The sequence below is a fragment of the Pecten maximus genome, chromosome 9, assembly GCF_902652985.1.
Source record: "Pecten maximus chromosome 9, xPecMax1.1, whole genome shotgun sequence".
Classification (NCBI taxonomy): domain Eukaryota; kingdom Metazoa; phylum Mollusca; class Bivalvia; order Pectinida; family Pectinidae; genus Pecten; species Pecten maximus.
This window is the reverse complement of record NC_047023.1, coordinates 13,512,468-13,528,683: the sequence shown is the minus strand read 5'-3', so window position 1 is coordinate 13,528,683 and position 16,216 is coordinate 13,512,468. Positions and strand designations below refer to the sequence as shown.

The 16,216-nt window shown below is 35.3% G+C and overlaps 1 protein-coding gene and 1 long non-coding RNA gene across 4 annotated transcripts; both read right to left on the bottom strand.

Annotated features, from left to right (window-relative positions):
* Positions 1-322: 322 nt before the first annotated feature.
* Positions 323-5,136, bottom strand: LOC117334519. 2 transcript variants are annotated; one of them, XR_004534185.1, is made up of 2 exons: positions 901-5,136; positions 323-816 (listed from the first exon to the last, which is right to left on the bottom strand). It is a non-coding gene; the product is annotated as an uncharacterized LOC117334519 (long non-coding RNA). The 2 variants fall into 2 exon arrangements; XR_004534186.1 differs by having other exon boundaries at positions 989-5,136.
* Positions 5,137-6,644: 1,508 nt separating this feature from the next.
* On the bottom strand, positions 6,645-13,786 carry LOC117334743 (peptidyl-prolyl cis-trans isomerase-like). 2 transcript variants are annotated; one of them, XM_033894534.1, is made up of 6 exons: positions 13,764-13,786; positions 12,746-12,859; positions 10,208-10,372; positions 8,946-9,042; positions 7,964-8,148; positions 6,645-7,015 (listed from the first exon to the last, which is right to left on the bottom strand). In XM_033894534.1, the coding sequence occupies exons 2-6, from the start codon at positions 12,830-12,832 to the stop codon at positions 6,866-6,868; spliced, it is 684 nt and encodes a 227-aa protein (XP_033750425.1). In that variant the 5' UTR covers positions 12,833-12,859; positions 13,764-13,786; the 3' UTR covers positions 6,645-6,865. The 2 variants fall into 2 exon arrangements, with proteins under 2 accessions (XP_033750425.1, XP_033750424.1); XM_033894533.1 differs by lacking the exon at positions 13,764-13,786 and having other exon boundaries at positions 12,746-12,883.
* Positions 13,787-16,216: the final 2,430 nt, after the last annotated feature.

Here is a 16,216-nt window from a genome sequence, read left to right as displayed (position 1 = left end):
GGAAAAAAAGTGAAAATAAAAAGCTAGATATTTAGTATTTTGATATTTTTATAAATCATATATTGAGATTGTTTGGGACCTGTTTCATAAGAGTTTGTCTCTCATTAGATTTTTTTTTTGAAGTGTGGTCTCCTGTAATCTCTCTTTAAGTTTACTACTTCAGCTTGAATCTCGCCCACTTTTAAAAAGTGTCTACTTAAAATGTGCTTCGTTATTTAATTTGTTGTTGGCTCACTATTAATACTGTCTAAAAAGTAGGTTATAATTATAAGTATTACAACTGTTCACCTGGACTGAATAACCAGTTAGTTATACGTATTACAACTGTTCACCTGGACTGAATAACCAGTTAGTTATACGTATTACAACTGTTCACCTGGACTGAATAACCAGTTAGTTATACGTATTACAACTATTCACCTGGACTGAATAACCAGTTAGTTATACATATTACAACTGCTCACCTGGACTGAATAACCAGTTAGTTATACGTATTACAACTATTCACCTGGACTGAATAACCAGTTAGTTATACATATTACAACTATTCACCTGGACTGAATAACCAGTTAGTTATACGTATTACAACTGCTCACCTGGACTGAATAACCAGTTAGTTATACGTATTACAACTGTTCACCTGGACTGAATAACCAGTTAGTTATACATATTACAACTGTTCACCTGGACTGAATAACCAGTTAGTTATACGTATTACAACTGTTCACCTGGACTGAATAACCAGTTAGTTATACGTATTACAACTGTTCACCTGGACTGAATAACCAGTTAGTTATACGTATTACAACTGTTCACCTGGACTGAATAACCAGTTATACATATTACAACTGTTCACCTGGACTGAATAACCAGTTAGTTATATGTATTACAACTGCTCACCTGGACTGAATAACCAGTTAGTTATACGTATTACAACTGTTCACCTGGACTGAATAACCAGTTAGTTATACGTATTACAACTGTTCACCTGGACTGAATAACCAGTAAGTAATCATCATACTCTTGGTTCTGATGAAGCCTTGTACCAAGAGGCAAAACTAGTCAGCTAATGAAACTTCAAATATACTTACTGGTGATGCCTGAGCTCATTGTGCTTAATTTCTTCTGTTTGTATGTATATATTAATTTCATTAATCGCCCTGCATACCTTAGGTACCCAAGCTCAAGCGTAGTGCCCCTCTGAACAACCCACCCACTTTGGAACTGACGCTGGCTCAAGAAGAAAATAGCCATGTTACAAAAATTAATATTTGCATATTTTTTACATGGAAGATAACTACGGTTGTTTGTTTGTTTTTTTATTTTCTGCAGATTCAGTGATAACCACAGAAATCTACAAGGGCATCATCTACAGATCAAATTCTCTGTACACTGATTAATTCCATCACCCATTTTATACCCATTGACATTATTGTGGAGAATATCAAGCCAATATGGTAGGGGTTTTTACTACCATATCGGATTATACCAAATACATCATCTCATTGTTGTCTCCTACATCAAATGATATGCATGTTTTAATTTAATTTCATATGTATATTTTTGAGCATATGTTTGTATGAATACTGAATATTTAATACATGTTGAGTGACTAGTCTAGATGGAAGGCTGTAGTATAATATTAATTGTTGTACAATATAGGCTCTCGATGCTGTCTAGTGTTGATAATGTACCGTAAGGCAGTGTGGATTTTCTATTTGATTTTCATCACAGTTTTATAGTTGTGTAAAACATCTTATAAAGATCATACTATAGGTTATTTAACCTTTAATTTCATTAAAATCATGGAATTCTGAAGGAAGTTAAAAAATAATTTTAAAGGTAGTCATACATGTCTTCAACACTTTCAGGCTTGTAAAAATCTTTTCATTTTCATGCCAGTTGATTTCTAGCTATGAAATGCACAAAAATATTTTCAACACTTACAAGCTTGTGAAAGTCTTATCTTCATGCCTCTATATTTTGATATCTGGATATAAAGTGTGCATTAATTGAGATCATAATGTAATGGTTATTACATGTACACACGACAATAGGGAATCTGTATCAATATTCAACTATTTACACTAAATCAAACGTAACTCAAAGCCTCTTGGTGTTTTTGTTTTCATATAATATCGGTCGAAGCTGCTCATTTACGTCAAAAATTCATCAGTAAAATATGTATTTACTAATAAACATCTAAGAATAGAAAACAAACCAACCTTTTTCCCTGGTCGACTTTGGTCTTCTGGTGCATGGCTTTGATTGGGAGTCCTCCGCTCTTAGAAAACAGTCCAGTTTATGTACGGGTGGATTACATATTTTCCGCGGCCCATTACCATATAGGGAGTGGAGAACCGCATTAGAGATTCCCCTTAATCAGTTTGTAGTTTCCCGGTTTTAATCGCAATTATGTAAAACTACAGTATTGATTCTCACATATATCATCATTAGGATATATTGTATCATTTAAAGTATTTTTGTAATATTGTCATAATTCATATGTTACGAAAACAAAGACAGGCTTTGATATCAATCTAGGATTATTATATTTCGTCAAAACTATGTATATCTTAAGATTGAAGGAAGAGCTGGAACGTGGTACTTTAAACACCAGACTTCATCCCGAGACTATAGTGAGCTATAGAGCCAGTAGTTAGAATTACACTGTAATAAAACGGAGCCAAATATGTTATTATGTTGAGTAGTGCTTGTTTGTTGTTTAGTGGTATGGATGCTTCTTTTTGAAAATAGAGTGTTGATATATAGACAGTGTATATTTTGTTGGATGATGGAAAAGTTACATACATGACTGACAGATCAAAGACTAAATATAGACTTAACCTATATATTAGTCCCCATGGCTGACCGACCTTAACCTATATATTAGTCCCCATGGCTGACCGACCTTAACCTATATATTAGTCTCCATGTCTGACCGACCTTAACCTATATATTAGTCTCCATGGCTGACCGACCTTAACCTATATATTAGTCTCCATGTCTGACCGACCTTAACCTATATATTAGTCCTCATGCCTGACCGACCTTAACCTATATATTAGTCCCCATGGCTGACCGACCTTAACCTATATATTAGTCTCCATGTCTGACCGACCTTAACCTATATATTAGTCTCCATGACTGACCGACCTTAACCTATATATTAGTCCCCATGGCTGACCGACCTTAACCTATATATTAGTCCCCATGGCTGACCGACCTTAACCTATATATTAGTCCCCATGGCTGACCGACCTTAACCTATATATTAGTCCCCATGACTGACCGACTTTAACCTATATATGTATTAGTCCCCATGACAAGCCAACCTTAACCTATGTCATGGTTCAGACTTCCAGAAAAATATTGGATCGTAAACTAAACCCAACACTTAACCTAGTACATTGTATATATAAGTCCCTGTGATCAACCAATCTTAAGCTTGACTCGGACATCACGACAAATGCTGCCATGTATGATGGCCCAGACGACTGAATAACAATAATTGGTCATATTGACTGCGGTTGACAGAAAGACAGACAGATCTACCAGTTAAATGAACGCCAGTACTCCTGACTGACCAGCCCTTAGAGTTACTGAAGAAACTTCACTGTGTATAACAATATTTATGATATAATGTAATTAATGACTGGGACACATAGTTCTATTTCATCTTGGAGTATTTTGCCTTTTTAACAACAGCAAAGGTTATTTGTTGACCAATACCTCACCAACGTAAAAGACCACTTTTTTTAAGTAACACTAAAATGAATAGATTTGCTGATAGATCTATCTATTACAGAAACGCTGTGACTTGATAACTCTTCAGACCTAAGGGATAAATTGGGGCATAACGATGTAGCAAAAGGCAACACTAAGTATCATTTATATTAAACTGTATGAAAATAAATTCAGAAAAAAAACTTTTATAACAAGTCGAAAATGTCAGTTTAGAGAAGTGTGAAGTGAGTTGTGATGGACAGTGGTATAATTCGTTGCGAGTTCAGTACTGTTGTACTTAAAATCTTTTCGGTTTTGTTTTTGTTTTCATTGTATGAGGTCCCCATAATAAGCATGGGCATGGCACTTATTAGAATGTATCGGTTTGCATAAATTAAATTTTTAGAGAGGTTTGTGAATTCCAGTCGAGTAGATTCTGTAAGACCGGTTTGAACTGTAATTCTCCCTAATAGAGCATGTGGAAAATCTGGACAACCCGGATGGCATGCGTGGTGACTTGTATTCGACATTATGCAAATCTACCAATATGAACATGGTAACATGGATTTTAGTGACATATAACTTTTAAACCTTTATGATAATTTTAAGAAGATAAATAGCTGAGAACTTGGGTATATGATAAACAGCTAACAGAACAAATGGATTTGAAGCAAGATGTTTTGATGCACATTAGAGATAACAGGACACCATATTGAAGCATATTTGATTTTACGTGACAGATTCAACAGATTTAGGGGATATTTGGTGTATGATTTCCGCAGATTTATAAGATGGATATTTTATGACAGATATCTTTGACACATATAATACATAGCTTTGAGATATTTTATGACAGATATCTTTGACATTTAATACATAGCTTTGACCTTTAAAACTAAATTGATTGATGTGACGATTTTGTGTGATGGACTGTTATCCGGCGGTTTATACTTTACTGATAGAATTGATTTGACGGCTGTGAATGACTGGAGATATCTATAGGTTGTAATTTTTACACCGTGACCGAGTTTAGTGTCGTTATGTGATATTTATAGATTCTGTAATTATATATAGATACTGAATTGTCAGAGAAAAACTAAAAATAAAAAAAAATACAAATGGCGAAATAAAATTCAATGGCCTTAAATTGTTGTTGTCTTATATTTATACCTGCCAGAAGTCGAGTGACCTTATGCCATGGTGTGGCGTGCGTCAACCAGCTGTCTATCTGATCATCTAACATAAGCTTTTTCATTTAAACAATTTCTCAATAACCATGAGGACAGAGACCTGATATTGGCAAACTAGGGTGAAGTGCAACCAATTTCTTCAAATGAATAATCTTGACCTACATTCAAGGCCTCAGGGGTCAAACAGGCTAAAATCTTTAAACATCTTCTCAATAACCAACGGGCCCAGGGAGTTCATATTGGGTCTGTAGCATGCTGGGGTGGAGAGCTACAAAGCGTGTTCAAATGAATGAGCTTGATTTACTTTCAAGGTCACAAGGGTCAAATAGGCTAAAATCTATAAATGACTTCTCAATAACCAAGAGGGCTAGGTCTGTATCATGCTTGGATGAAGGACTATCAAGTTTGTTTAAATGAATAACCTTGACCTACATTCAAGGTCACAGGTTTCAAATAGGCTAGAATCTTCAAACAACATCTTTTCATTAACTGTAAGGCCCATAGGCTTGTTGTTGTGTCATTTAGCATGCTGGGATAAATGGCTACCAGGTGTGTTCAAATGAATGAACTTTACCTACATTCAAGGTCACAGGGGTCATATAGGCTAAAATCTTAAAATAAAGATTTCTTGATAGCAAAGAGACTCCGAGACCTGACATTAGGTCCAATAGTATGCTGGACTGAAGGACTACACAATTCATTGACAAGAATAAACCTAGCCTAATCTGATACTTTAATAAGGTGGTGTTCAGCTTAGTATCTGTGGAGCTGTAGAATCGGGTGAAAGACAAGCCCATTGGGCCTATCATTAACCCACCATAATAAGACGGTGGGCTATTGAAATCCTAAAGGGTCTGTGGTGTATCATCCGTCCGTCCGTCCTTAAACAGTCATTGTTATCGATATTTCTTGAAAAGTACTCTAGGGATACTCAAACTTCATATGTAGGTTCCCCTTGGTCATTAGTTATGCCAAATCAATTTAGATTTTAGATTAGAAAAACCAAATGGCCGACAGGCAGTCATCATGGATTTTGATTATTGAAGTTTATTATCGCCATTCTTGAAATGTTCCCCTTGGTCTTTAGTTGTGCCATTTCAATTTTTATTTTTTAAACATTAAAAAAATGTCCAAACGGCAACCATTTTGGATTTTCATATTGAAGATTGTTTATTACTGCTTTTTCTTGAAAAGTACTGGAGGGATATTTGACATGTTTGGTTTGGTTTGTTTGGTTTGTTTTGTTAAACGTCATATTAACAGCCAAAGTCATTTAAGGACGTGCAAGATTTTGGATGTGGAGGAAAGCCGGAGTACCCGGAGAAAAACCACCGGCCTACGGTCAGTACCTGGCAACTGCCTCATGTTGGTTTCGAACTCGCAACCCAGAGGTGGAGGGCTAGTGTTAAAGTGTCGGAACACTTAATCTAGTATTGATGCATTCGCATTACAGGATTTGATCCCGCAAAATTTGACTGTTTTCTAGTACTTTATGCCCCTTTTGATCGAGAGAACGGATATCACAACCATCACGTGACCCACACAGTACATAAGGACGTTTCAGGTTGGTGTTTTTATAATAATAACTACTTTGTTTCAAAGATAATTTTAATACAAATATTTGAACAAATTTTCAAATTAAAATCATTACAATGACTAGCGAGTAACAACCACACACGTAAAATGAACTATTTTGAACATAAGAATAACCAGAAAAAAATGCACATGTATGTTTGAGTTAAAAAATTCTACTCGGGAAAGAAGATCACATTATGCAAAATATTTCACATCGTCATGCATGAGAAAATTACACTTATCTCCAGAGTCAAGTTCATCTAGACAAGACATAATTTGTTCTGGCATTGTTCGTTGCAGCTATATTATGAGACGGAAATGAAATGCTCTAGCATAATGAAAACAATAGGAGATTGTGTAAAAGTTTTGAATGCCTAAATGTCATCGTTGGACGTGATTTGCTCTGGTGTCAACTCATACTTTTCTGAGATGCCGACCACTCCGCAATCTACGATGGTAGCCTTTTTAATAGATGTGGCGGTGCCTTTTTTCACTTCGAGGTTCGACACTCTCCTTACGACATCCTAAATAACACACAAAATAAAATGTACTTGTTTGCCATAACAATTGAGGTCGTTAGTAAATAGGAAAACGATTGTACAAAACATATTAACACTGTTCAATGCAAATTTAGACTTCGTTTCATTAGAGACAAAAAATCAGTAAAATGCACCATACAGTTGTTTCGTTCTTTTAGGACTCGTCAGTGAACATCAGGACCTAAAGCGCTGATAAAATTAGACGTAATATGGCAGGACGCTATCAGAACTTGAACACTTGTGGTTTATGGCTTGTTTTGCTTAACGTCCTATTAACAGCCAGGGTAATTTAAGGACGTGCCAGGTTTTGGAGGTGGAGGAAAGCCCACCAGCCTACGGTCAGTACCTGGCAATTGCCCCACGTAGCTTTCGAACTCGCAACCCAGAGGTGGGGGGCTAGTGATAAAGTGTCGGAACACCTTAACAACTCGGCCACCGCGGCCCCACTTGAACACCAAATAGACAGGAATTAAACATTCGATATTATATGTTAGCTGACGGCAGCTGTAAAATTTCGGTTAAAAGTCTTGAACAATGAAAGTTAAATGGCCACTTTTTTCACAATTTCATGTTTTACTCTGAAATGAGGCTATACAATATAATGTACATTCATTGAACCATTGACTCCAGACATTCTGATGAAATTTAGGTAAAATACAATGTTAAATTCGTTGCAAGAATATGAAAATTTTGATGGCGAAAGGAGTTTCCCTATTTATCGGGAATGTCCCGATAGTGGTCTGACTTCAGGCTATAATATGAAGTACAAAAAAAAAAAAAAAAAAAACAAGGGCAATAGCTATACATTGGTTGTTAGTATATGATATTCCTGCTGATCACGTGCCGACACTCGCTATATTGGTCACACGGTTCATGAATATTTGGCTTGCAAAATATGTTTAACGACTATTTGTGCTTTTGGTTTTAACTCACCATGCCTCTGATAACCTTGCCGAAGACCACGTGCTTTCCGTCCAACCACCTGGCCTTGTTAAGAATGATGAAGAACTGAGAGCTATTCGAATCTGGCCCAGTGTTTGCCATGGAAACGAAGCCAGCCGCCTGGTGACTAAGTTCAAAATTTTCGTCCACAAAACGATCACCATATATACTATCGCCTGTAATCAATTGAAATAGTATTAAATGTTTTCCACAATTGGTTCATTTTGTAGATAAAAAAAAAAATTATATACATATATATATCCACAAATTATGTTATTGTAAGATAATTTTGAATTACATTTAAACAAGATCACTTATCTTTAAAAAGTATACACCTTTTGTTACAAAAATAACATTCTTATTTTTTTTTTTTTTTTTTTTTTTTATTTTATTGTTCATATACGATCATAGCCGGCATGCATGCATAACAAATAAGACTAAAGTCAATTGCTGTTTTCTCTCCTCACTGAGGTCCCTCTCGGCGTATTTTGCATACTTGTATGTAATAGCATCTTTCATGTTGCTGAACGGTAATGTACGGTTTGATTTATTTTGTTTAACGTCCTGTTAACAGCCAGGGTCATTTAAGGGCATGTCAGGATTTGGAGGTGGAGGATAGCCGAGTATCCGTAAAAAAAACACCCAACAACCCAACAATTCGTGTTTTCTCCGGTTACCCTTGTTTCCTCCTACGGAGTCACCTCCCCGAATACCCGTATTTTCCTGGTACCCCGGTTTCCTCTTATGGGGTCACCTCAACAACTTGCCCCCCCCCCCCCCCCCCCCCCCCCCCCCCTGGTACCCCAGTTTTCTCCCCCGTGGGTCATCTCCCCGACAACCTGGTTTTCTTTCCGCAGTTACACCCCTTGCCCGCTTCCATATCGGCCAACAAACGATTAATTTAAGGTGAAATTTGTTTCGCAATGGTTTAAAAACAATAGTTTTTTTTTATTTGACACCAATCATTACTTACCTCCGGTGCCATCCCCGTTGATGACGTCACCCATTTGTATAACAAAGTCGGGGACGATCCTGTGGATTGGCGTGTTTTGGTAATGGAGGGTTTTACGCTGAAAAAGGAAACAAAGCTATCAACAAAGGTCTATTGTATTCATCAACATGATATACAAACAATTACTATTTCAGCAGATGACATTAATGGATCATGGCTCCTCTTGACAGTCTGAATTATCAATGTTGACTGACCACTTGTGAAAATTATGTCTTCTACACATTAGTTTCTGGTCTATACATACACCTTAATATATTCTAATTCAACTTTTGGTACCTATACAGTTTTAAACCATGGGCCAGAGGCCAAGTGTGAATAGTGCTTAGACGACGCATGCGTCAAATAATGAATAAATCACAACTATACAGTGGTTTCAGTGAGGCTGGACGCCAAAAGTTTGGAAACCCGAAGAGAAAACAGAAAATTAAACAGTAAAAAATGCTTCAAACATAGGCGAGGAAGATACACTTAATCAGAATTAAATTAATTTGACAAAGTTTGCACATTGATAACTTTAAGAGCCAATCTAATTAAAATCTAGATGGTCATTCTCACTACGTTAAGTTCATGTAACGTAGTGAGAATGACCATCTAGATTTTAATTAGATTGGAGAAATGCAGGCGTATAGGACGACTTTAGAAGTCATTACAAACCTCGGACTTCGGTATATTCTACCACGAGAGTTAACCACCCTCAAATGAGTATACAGAATATCAACACGAAAATATCACAGGGACATTATGTATTAAGGTACATATAATACCAGAATTTAATTAACAAGTAAATTGTTTCCCATTAAATTATATAAGTAGAAATCAATTTTACAAATATGGAGGACGTTGAAAATAAAATCAACTGCAGTCACTGAAAATTTTAGTAGTAAGATAGATTAGTATACGAGTGAAACATTGGTGACATGTGTTTTTTAACTGACATTTCATTCCTTGAATGTACATCTTATGTTTTAATACATTTTCAGTTGTATAGAAAATCTACCTAGTACCTATACAAATTGTGAAATGATTAAGCAGTTTTGTAACTTGGCCGTTATGCAGACCTTTTGAGGGAGATGGATTGATATAAGCTTTAAGCTTGTTTCCAGATCCTTTTGCAAATATGAACTGCATGATATTTAGTATTTTTGTATGCAATGTTTATGGATTAAATGAAAGACTGTTTAAACTAATGGTGACATAAACTAGTCATGATAAAGAATACTCACGTTTGGCGTCTTTGCTTTTTTGGCGATGGAAAGGAAGTTGAGTGACGTCATTGGAGCAACCTCACCAAAGAGGCCGACAACAAACCTGCCGATAAAATTTTCTCCGTCTTCATAATCTTCGATCAGTACCTCAAACCACACTTCTTCTGTCACAACGTGTGGAACCTGAGGACACATTCATGCGATATATTTAATACACCCAGAGATCATTTTTTTTATTTTTTAAAAAAAACTAGAACTGTCGCCAGGATGGCTGACTAATACCCCCGCAATTTGCACGAGTCAATGGTGAATTGAAACTGTTAATTAGAGGCTAACTAAGATAACCCGTGCATGCCGATATTTCTGAAATTCAGAATGTCTGAAATATGTGTTGTTCACAATAAAGAGAATTCAGTGACCAGTTGCCATAGCAACCATAATTTTGAGAAAAAAAGTGGCATGCACATCTTCACATGGTCCTCTATATTTGTGTGAAGCTTCATTGAAATCGGCCCGTCGGTTTAGGAGTTATCCGGACAAACTTAAAGTTATGGTTCTTATCGGAAAACCTGTTTATAGTGACCAGTTGCCATAGCAACCATAATTTTGAGGAAAAGAAAGTGAGATGCACATCTACACATGGTCCTCTATATTTGTGTGAAGCTTCATTGAAATCGGCCCTTCGGTTTAGGAGTTATCCGGACAAACTTAAAGTTATGGTTCTTATCGGAAAACCTGTTTATAGTGACCAGTTGCCATAGCAACCATAATTTTGAGGAAAAGAAAGTGAGATGCACATCTACACATGGTCCTCTATATTTGTGTGAAGCTTCATTGAAATCGGCCCTTCGGTTTAGGAGGAGTTGTCCGGACAAACTTAAAGTTATGGTTCTTATCGGAAAACCTGTTTATAGTGACCAGTTGCCATAGCAACCATAGTTTTGAGGGGAAAAAAGTGAGATGCACATCTACACATGGTCCTCTATATTTGTGTGAAGCTTCATTGAAATCGGCCCGTCGGTTTAGGAGGAGTTGTCCGGACAAACTTAAAGTTATGGTTCTTATCGGAAAACCTGTTTATAGTGACCAGTTGCCATAGCAACCATAATTTTGAGGAAAAGAAAGTGAGATGCACATCTACACATGGTCCTCTATATTTGTGTGAAGCTTCATTGAAATCGGCCCGTCGGTTTAGGAGGAGTTGTCCGGACAAACTTAAAGTTATGGTTCTTATCGGAAAACCTGTTTATAGTGACCAGTTGCCATAGCAACCATAGTTTTGAGGGGACAAAAGTGAGATGCACATCTACACATGGTCCTCTATATTTGTGTGAAGCTTCATTGAAATCGGCCCTTCGGTTTAGGAGGAGTTGTCCGGACAAACTTAAAGTAATGGTTCTTATCGGAAAACCTGTTTATAGTGACCAGTTGCCATAGCAACCATAATTTTGAGGAAAAGAAAGTGAGATGCACATCTACACATGGTCCTCTATATTTGTGTGAAGTTTCATTGAAATCGGCCCTTCGGTTTAGGAGGAGTTGTCTGGACAAACTTAAAGTTATGGTTCTTATCGGAAAACCTGTTTATAGTGACCAGTTGCCATAGCAACCATAGTTTTGAGGGGAAAAAGTGAGATGCACATCTACACATGGTCCTCTATATTTGTGTGAAGCTTCATTGAAATCGGCCCTTCGGTTTAGGAGGAGTTATCCGGACAAACTTAAAGTTATGGTTCTTATCGGAAAACCTGTTTATAGTGACCAGTTGCCATAGCAACCATAGTTTTGAGGGGAAAAAAAGTGAGATGCACATCTAAACATGATCCTCTATATTTGTGTGAAGTTTCATTGAAATCGGCCCTTTGGTTTAGCAGTTGTCCGGACAAACTTAAAGTAATGGTTCTTATCGGAAAACCTGTTTATAGTGACCAGTTGCCATAGCAACCATAATTTTGAGGAAAAGAAAGTGAGATGCACATCGTCAGGATTCTATTTATATCAAATGTATGGACGGGATCATATAAAATAGATTTGTAATTACATGTCACAAATATACTATACACATGTATATACACTGTATTACATTTCCTCTTTGACACAATGCTAAGAGACAGTCAAATAACACGAGTATATCTATTATACAAAAATGTAACTTTATTATGCGATGCGTGAGTAATGTGATGGTAGCACTTGAACAATTATAACTCTTATGAAAAATCACGACCTTACAGTGAACAACGTGTTCAGTAATGACAATATATAGATTATGTCTAACATTATCTTCGACAATACCAAATATGTTTCACGAATGGGGCTAATGTTTTGATATTTTTCACGAGTGAGTCTGTTTATTACATTTTATAGCAAAAATTACATATAAAACAAAAACAAAAACAAAACAAAAACAAAAAAACAGAAAAAAACCTTATATTTTTTCATTATTGAAGGATATCATTTTCGTAGAATGAATATTTTCATTATTACACTGGCAAAATGTAATAAACATGATTAATCTGCTGACACAGTATACGTGGCATGTCAGTAGACAATACTCACGGTTTTTTTCACTGATCCCAATGATTTGTCCGCCGCCCATGAGATGGATATGATGGCGAAGAGTAGGAGGAGATATGAGGTCGCCATGTTTGATCAATATTGCTGGTGACACGTCTGTAGAGGAAAGAAATCAATGTGTTTATTTAGTTTATCCATTCGTAATTGTTCTGTGTAACACGTGTTACCACTATCGACAGGGCGTGAAAAACAAGAACTGATGGCACAGGTCGCCAGGTCTGTTCCCTAACCATAACGAAACATAAAAATCCAACATTTGAAATATAACAAAATGATTTCGAGTCAATATTACATGAACAAGTTGGCAAAAGTTTTGCGCCTTTTGCAAACCAACGTTGCATTCTTATGGCCCGTTTTGAACATCTCGCATGTAATTGAAACGTTCTGGGCATCTTATGTAGTGAAAACATAGTTAGACACAATAAATACATCAAACTGATGAGAACAATAAGGATCTTGTCAACAATGACCTTGACACGTCACGTCTGGATATGTTCGCCGATGAACACATTTAATGGATCAATAATCGTCCTAAAAATTGAATAACTTTGATCATTTTTGGTTTTACACTATCATATACAATTTTAATATATTGTAACTACAAATGGTCCAACACATATTGTGCTGACATCTAATTTGAACAAATGAAAGAAAAAGTACTGTTGACATGACACAATATATAACACACTACAATACCAATTGAAAGTTATAACAAACAAAAAAGAAATAAATGAAACTGCATCATGCAGTTGAATCGTCCTTCTAGGACTAATAAGTGATGTTAAGGGCCTAAAATGAAATAATTCTAAGACAGTGTGAACGACTTGTTTGTAAATCAATATCTTAAACGTAAATATTTGTATATTAATTTCTAAAATTCACCAAGTTTGTATAATACTACCTTAAACGCACTTAACATAAAATGGATTCTATCGTGCTTAAAAGATAAAATTTCAAAAAATATGTTGTGATACTGTTAGATATAAGACCCCGATCTTACCTTTATCTTGCTTCAAAAGGAATGCTTGTTAATCTGTTTTCGTTTAAATAGATGTTTGAGTTCGCCACGACATCCACGGGAGGCCAGACCAATGAAGAAGCGTCCATCTGTGTGATGGTCGATACCACGTCTTCATTCAGACAAGAAAGATGAGTACAACTAATTGTAACGTCATCTACTAACGTGTAAACTGGGTCCTGATATCAGTGACACGTGGCGCGGGGACTATATCCAGATTAACTCTCTTAAGAGTATACTTCAATCCAAACACATTCTTATGCATGCTATATCTTTGTTTTACACGAGTTTCAGATATAAATTAATTATCAATTCATTCGAAATGCAGGCACATGTTTTTTTTTGTATTTTTTTGCATTCCAAAAATTTCATCATTTTCTATTTGTATGCTTTCTTGATGTTGCTGCTGCTGATGATGATGATGATTATATTTTTCTCATTATTGTAATTCATATCGTTATTTGGCTATTTCATAATATATCTTTATTTATTATATATTTACTTGTGTTATATTTCATATCATTTCTATATATATATATATTTCCTTGTGTTATATTTCATATTACATCTATATTTATATACATTTACTCGTGTAATATTTCATATTACAGTATATCTATATATTTACATATGTTATACTTCATATGATATTTATTTTTTTATATATATTTACATGTTGTATTTCATACTATATCTATATGTATATATAGTTATTACACGTTATATTCCATATAATGACAACAGTTATGTTTGTTATTTTCACATCATATCGCTGCTTGTTATATTAAACATTATGTCAGTATTTGTGAAATTTCACGAAATATATTAAAAAAAGGGTACGTCTGTCATATTCCCCATTATAGTAATATTTTCATTTAGCGCCAAATATATGACTTCATACCATCTTTGAACCCCAGTAATGTACGTTTGTATTGACACAGTACTCCTTACATTTTACACCGACACTGATTTGCGCCATGTAAGATAAGTGTTTTGTTAAGGTACACGTATCGTGTCACAGCTGGTCCGTCCGTTATTAACACCACGTCAAGTCCGTCTGTCTCTAGGACATAAACCACATCACTGTCACATCTTGTGATCAACAGTTAGACCACGTGTCGTTTTAATCGATGCCTGTAATTAAAATCGATATTATCTGACTGCAATCTTACTATAGGTACTTCATAGTAGGAAACGGTTTTCGTAATAGAAGTTAGTTACTCGATGACACAGCCGAGTTGATGCATGTGGCAAGAATTGAGGATCACAGCTGTTATTGACTTTGCTGGATTTGTATTGTTTGATAGAAAAGTTAAAAAAAAAAACCCCACTAAATCTGTATGATATATCTATCTATCATACCGCTGTCAATACATCTGGGATTTTTTTGTTATTATTGAAAGGCATTGTCTCAAAAAAGTCATACATTTACAACCAATGCAATACAGCATGTCATGAACGAATCGATTAACAGGCGCGTTAATGGTATATTAAGGTAAACAAATCACTGCGCACCATTTGATTTTACGGTGAATATATTTTTTTGTTTGTTTTTGTTTTGTTTTTGTTTTGTTTTTTGTTTTGTTTATATGTTTAAATCTAAAAGGAACACAAAACAAATGGTGATTTTTTATGATCGAGCAAACATTGTGGTATTTGATCATGCTACATGTAATATATATCCCATTTCTTAAATATCACTGTGATAAAAAGTTGTGTTTATCTGTTATACAGATAGACATACTTTTGTGGCGGATTCTTATATCCCAACTAGGACGAAATGTAGGGTAACTTGTGGAATTTTTTTTTACTTTGAATCTATACTTTGTTATATAATTGTTTGAACTTTTCCATAATTATTATTAAAATGTCACTTATGGTGGCCGTTTTAAATGTCTACATGTACATTGTATATATATTTGTTATTTTTAAGTATAAGGAACATAAAAGTGCTTTACTTATTTCCCTACATTGTACTTGTGGTTGAGCTACAATATTATTGCCTCAGATGATATGCTCAGATGTTTAAAGGGGCAGTCCTTCGTTCGGACATCAGAAACATGTACAATTTCTATTGATAAAATCTATGTCCGAACGATGATTATATGAGTATTTGTGCATTCATGTTATGAAATTGACGACGAAATATACAATAAAAAGTCGCATCGTATACAAATACCGAATGTCTTTGCTGTAATTAGTGATACTTCGGGTCGAATTAAGAATTTTCAGGACTTAGTAATACTCCAGAGAGCTAAACTGCCTTATTAATGTAAAGATTGTAACTTTTACTACTTGGAAAAAATACATATTTTCCAGTAAGTTTAAAATTTTGACGACCTAAACTTTATTCAGACGAAGGAATGCCTCTTTAAGATCAATGATCAATTCACAATATAGATTGATCTCTGGAAGTCATAGCGTGCATTTAACAA

What these genes read in the sequence shown, in the direction of transcription:
- LOC117334743 (XM_033894534.1), bottom strand. Translation starts at nt 12,832, where the DNA reads ATGGCGACCTCATATCTCCTCCTACTCTTCGCCATCATATCCATCTCA. An exon ending in CAACGGGGATGGCACCGGAG is followed by an intron (nt 8,149 to 8,945) that starts GTAAGTAATGAT and finishes AATTGATTACAG; the next exon opens with GCGATAGTATATATGGTGAT. An exon ending in GCAAGGTTATCAGAGGCATG is followed by an intron (nt 7,016 to 7,963) that starts GTGAGTTAAAAC and finishes TGTGTTATTTAG; the next exon opens with GATGTCGTAAGGAGAGTGTC.